Source organism: Phascolarctos cinereus, unplaced genomic scaffold (assembly GCF_003287225.1).
Source record: "Phascolarctos cinereus isolate Bilbo 61053 unplaced genomic scaffold, phaCin_HiC Scaffold_726;HRSCAF=1367, whole genome shotgun sequence".
NCBI lineage: Eukaryota > Metazoa > Chordata > Mammalia > Diprotodontia > Phascolarctidae > Phascolarctos > Phascolarctos cinereus.
The window spans coordinates 351,794,781-351,799,596 of NW_027556098.1; the positions used below are offsets into that span (position 1 = coordinate 351,794,781).

At 43.0% G+C, this 4,816-nt stretch overlaps 1 protein-coding gene across 1 annotated transcript; it reads right to left on the reverse strand.

Moving 5' to 3' along the window:
* Positions 1 to 1,276: 1,276 nt before the first annotated feature.
* On the reverse strand, positions 1,277 to 2,227 carry LOC110195014 (olfactory receptor 51L1-like). Its single transcript, XM_020967665.1, is given in 2 exon segments — positions 1,277 to 1,867; positions 1,870 to 2,227. Coding segments are annotated over 2 exon segments (945 nt in total). The 3' UTR covers positions 1,277 to 1,280.
* Between the last annotated feature and the right edge of the window lie 2,589 nt (positions 2,228 to 4,816).

Sequence of the window (4,816 nt, forward strand, 5' to 3'; positions counted from 1 at the left end):
AAATTTTGACTATGGACAAATTTAATGTCATCTTTGTTCTTTTCCTCATGGTTATTCACTTCCTTGCAGCTCTGGGAATAGCCAGGTAATAAAGTTTCTTTCACAGTCCCAAGACAAGGGGATGAGAATTGGTTTTTGTTTTTATACATTAACAATAACTTTTCAAGATGGGGTAACACAACATGGCCAGGACCTGGGACACACGTGTTGAGGGCTTTGAGTCTCTCCCTGGCAGAGGCAATGGAGAGCACAGTGTGGAGGATTATGGTACAGGAGACCAGATGAAGAGAACATCAGAGCTCATGGCCGACATGATAATGCATAGTCCATAGACGCTATCGAAGCGTGTGTCAGAGCAGGTCAGGCGGATCATGTCCTGATGTAAGCAGTGAGCATGAGAGAGGGCCCTAGGATGGCGTAGTGCATAGAGAGGTCTTACTCAGAAAGACTTGAGCATGTTTCCTTCTCCACTGTATGAGTAATGATAGTCAAGCCCCTTAACCTCTAAGTGACCCTCAAGCAATTCTCTAAGACTATAAACTGCAATGAAGGTAATGATATATATTAATAAGATAGATTTCTGGGCTCTGGAAGATCCCTCTGCTGATAAAATCACAACTCTGGTACTGGCATGTCAACTACTCAACTGGACTGGGACTGGACCCCTGATTTCATTTGTGTAGGGAACTCCCAGGTGAGGAAACTCCATCTACCAATGTAGGTTATCACCTTTTTTGCAGATCATAGTCTTAGAGGATTGCTTTGGAGAGATTAAGAGACTTTCCCATGGTTACCTGACCAGTATATGTCAGAGAAAGGACTTGAGCTCAGGTCTATGCTATTTTCAAAGCCAGTTCTCAATACACTATACCATTCTGCCTCTCTGCTACTTAAACTTTATGCCTAAATGAAGTGAATTAGTGTCTATGGTAATATGCATATCATTAAGTGTGGATTGGGTTAGCTTTCTTGAAAATTTTATCTGATGAAGACACTAAATTGTTCACATCTACTCAGACTTCATAGCATGCCATAGAAGGCCTAAAAGTGTTTTTCATGCATCATTGGCCTCTCCTCACAACTTGCAGCTCCTTGTGGGCATGGACCCTATGATTATCTTTCTTTGCATGTCTAGCATTTAGCATAGTGCCTGGCACATAGTACACCTTTAATAAATTCTCATTGACTGCAAACTTAATATAATTAAATAGGTCATTATTTGGGGTTGGTTCATCTCTAAAGAGCCTTCAACATTTTGCCTGTTGCAGAACACAGCCCCTTCACTGGAGCTTTCCCAAAGAGACGACCTTGAGGATGGCTCGACGGATTTGCTGTGTCTTCATACTGTAGATCACAGGGTTCATCAGGGGTGGGAAGAGGACTGAGACTGTGCCCATAAGCACATGCACAACAGGAGAAGCATGGCGCCCAAAGCGGTGAACAATGGACAAGCCAAGCACAGGTACATAGAAGCACAATACGGCCTGGATGTGGGACATGCATGTGTTGAGGGCTTTGAGTCTCTCCCTGGCAGAGGCAATGGAGAGCACAGTGTGGAGGATAATGGTATAGGAGACCAGGATGAAGAGAACATCAGAGCCCATGGCCAGCATGATAATGCACAGTCCATAGATGCTGTTGAAGCGTGTGTCAGAGCAGGCCAGGCGGATCATGTCCTGATGTAAGCAGTAAGCATGAGAGAGGGCTCCAGTATGGCAGTACTGGAAAGTGAACAAGTGGAGTGAGGGGGCTGCTGTGATGGCAGCACTCCTCAGGCCCAGTATTGACCCAGCCAGTGCCACACGGGGGCCAGAGAGAATTGTGGCATAGCGCAACGGGAAGCGAATAGCCACCAGGCGGTCTAGGACATGGCAAAGAGCACAGCAGATTCCATGAAGGAAAAGGAGTGAAGGAAATGCTGCTGGAGAATGCAAGATACCAGCCCAATGACCCGTGCATCAAACCACAGCACACCCAACACTGTGGGCAAAGTCGACATGCATAGACCCAAGTCTGTCACTGCCAGAATCGCCAGGAAGTAGTACATGGGCTGGTGCAGGGAATTCTCAGTGCGCACCAGGTGGAGGATGGTGATGTTGCCCAGGACAGCCACTAGATAGCCTGCAAAGATGGGCAGAGAGATCCAGCAGTGAGCCCACTCCAGGCCTGGGAAACCAGTCAGCAAAAAGGTGGCAAAGCTGAAATTGGTCCTGGGCAGGTTAGACATCATTGGAAATTCTTCCTGGGATAAATTGGGATTGAGTAGTTAATAGAACAAAGAGAAAGAGAGAGAGAGGCAGATCAATCCCTCCCATTAACTCCAGATTATCACTTACCTTCTGCTTACCTTGGCCCAGGCTGAATCTCCACAGTCATTTCTTTGGACACAGGCTTCACCCAATGTTTCCATGCCCCACCTATTCTACCATGCCCTTCTGTATCCCTTGTCAACCCCTAAGACTGGATCACCTTCACTGAGAATTTTCTCTGACACCCATACTGCTGCTGGAGAAAAATATAGAGCTGTGATGATTTGGCCTTTACCAAATCCATTTCATTTACCATGTAGTGGGCATTCCCTGCTTCTCAGAAATCCTAATATCGTTTACTCTGACCAATAAAAACCACCCCCAAATAGTTCAAAAGTTCTTCTTAAAGCCCTAGATACAACCAGCTCTTTGCCAATAGGCACACATACAAAAACCATCAACACTGAATTCTTCCATTTATTTGCTACCAACCAACATTTCCTCTTAGGTAAGTCACCTTAAAGCTTTTGGCCTCAGTCATATAATTTGTAAAATGAACTAAACTAGATGATTTTTAAGGTCACTTCTAGCTCAAAACTTCAAGGATTCTCCCTATTTATCCCTCAAGATGTGAGCATATGACTGCACCTTGGTTCTTTTAGTGGAGGAGGGGAGGAGGATGTATATGTGTATCTGTGTTGGGAAGTTTTGGATATGTCAAAAGAAAACACACTGACACATTTTTTTAAAAAGTGTATATTTATGAACAGAAGGCATTTTGATCTAAATACCCTCAGGCATTTCCCCCTACTATTCTCTCCATTACCACATTCTTACGTGAAGATGTGGCCAGCACCAAGGCCAAGCACCTCTATATTCACCCATGTTCCTATACCCTCCATTTTTCTAGCAAATTGCCCCCACTCTCATTCTCACTCTCTTCAGTCTACTCCTGTCTACTCACATCCCTCCCTACCCCACTTCATTCTCACCTCAGCTGCTAAAATGATTTTCCTAATGTGCGAGTCTTATGAAGTCAGCCTCATCTGCTCCTTATTATCTCCAGAATGAAAGATAAAGTCTTGGGTTTGGTATGTAAAGTCTTTTTATAACCTGACCCCTACCATTCAGCTCTTCTACTTTCATCCTCCTACACTCTGTGATCCAGATGTACTAGTCTAATAGTTATCCCTCAGACACCACACTTTATGTCTATTTCTTCACTGTCTGTCCCCCATGACTCTAATGCTCCCCTTTGTAAGATTCAGCTCAAGTATTATTTTCTTATGGAGGACTTTCCCTGTTCCCAACAGTTAGTACATTCCCCTTTGAGATTATTTCCATCTACTCTGAATATATCTTGTAAGTACAAATTATTTACATATTTTCTCACCCATTATAATATGATCTCCTTGAAGGCAGGACCATATTTTTGCCTTTCCGTGTATCCCCAGTATACAGTCCATGGCAAATAGTAAGCACTTCAAAAATGCTTCTCAAGTAATTGACTACCTATGCCCATCACTGCCTCCAGTTTGAGTAGCAAACCCACTTCCTCTCCAAATGTAATAACTCCTTCAACACACTATATTCCAAACACCCCACCTCCAGATCCCTGAGATAGTTTTCCATTGTGCCTTCTCTCACTCATATCTTTATTCTCTCTTTCACTGGTTTTTTCCCATCAGCCTTCAAAATGTATAGCTCCTCTCTGAGTTGAAAAGCATTTTACTTAAGCCATTTTACTTCTTTTTTGCGCTGGCAGATTAAAAATGAGTTTCTTTTCCCACACCTACTAAAAATATTTTCTCTAAGGTCACCAGTATGAAAAAGAGAGAAAGAGAAATTGCTCTGTCATATTCAAAGGCTTTTCTCAATTCTAATTCTCCTTGTACTCTCTAAGTTAATTGACACTTTTAACTCTCTATTTCTCATTAAAAATCTTTCCTTCCTTAGATTCCATGACATTTCATAATCCAAATGTCCTTCCTTTCTTAATAAAAGTTTGTTGTTGTCCTCTTACTTATTCTGGTTCAGAAAGGTATAGTGGAAAGAGAGCTGTCCAAGAACGTCATTTAATTTCTCTGAGCCTCAGCTTTTGGGGGGGGGGCAGGGGAGGCTAGGCAATGGGGTTAAGTGACTTGCTTAAAGTCACACAGCTAGTAAGTGTCATGTGTCTGAGGCTGGATTTGAACTCAGGTCTTCCTGACTCCAGGGCCAGTGCTCTATCTACTGTGCCACCTAGCTGCCCCGAGCCTCAGCTATTTTTACCTGTAAAATGGAGCATAACCATGCTACTATTATCTGTTTCATGAACTTCTTTTAACAGAGCAAGTTATAATCTATAAAGTGCTAATGCATGTTGAATGTTCTGCCCTGATGCCTCATCAGACCTAGCCACCACTAGGCATTCTCTGGGTTTATGAGGGTTATGTCAGTGTAGTTAAATTGCCACTTTAGGTCTGTACCATTGATAGATTCTACATTTTTATCAAAGAACAAATTTCTCTCAGTTCAGAAAGAATTCATGACCATCTTGACTTCTGGGTGATAGATAAGATATCAGG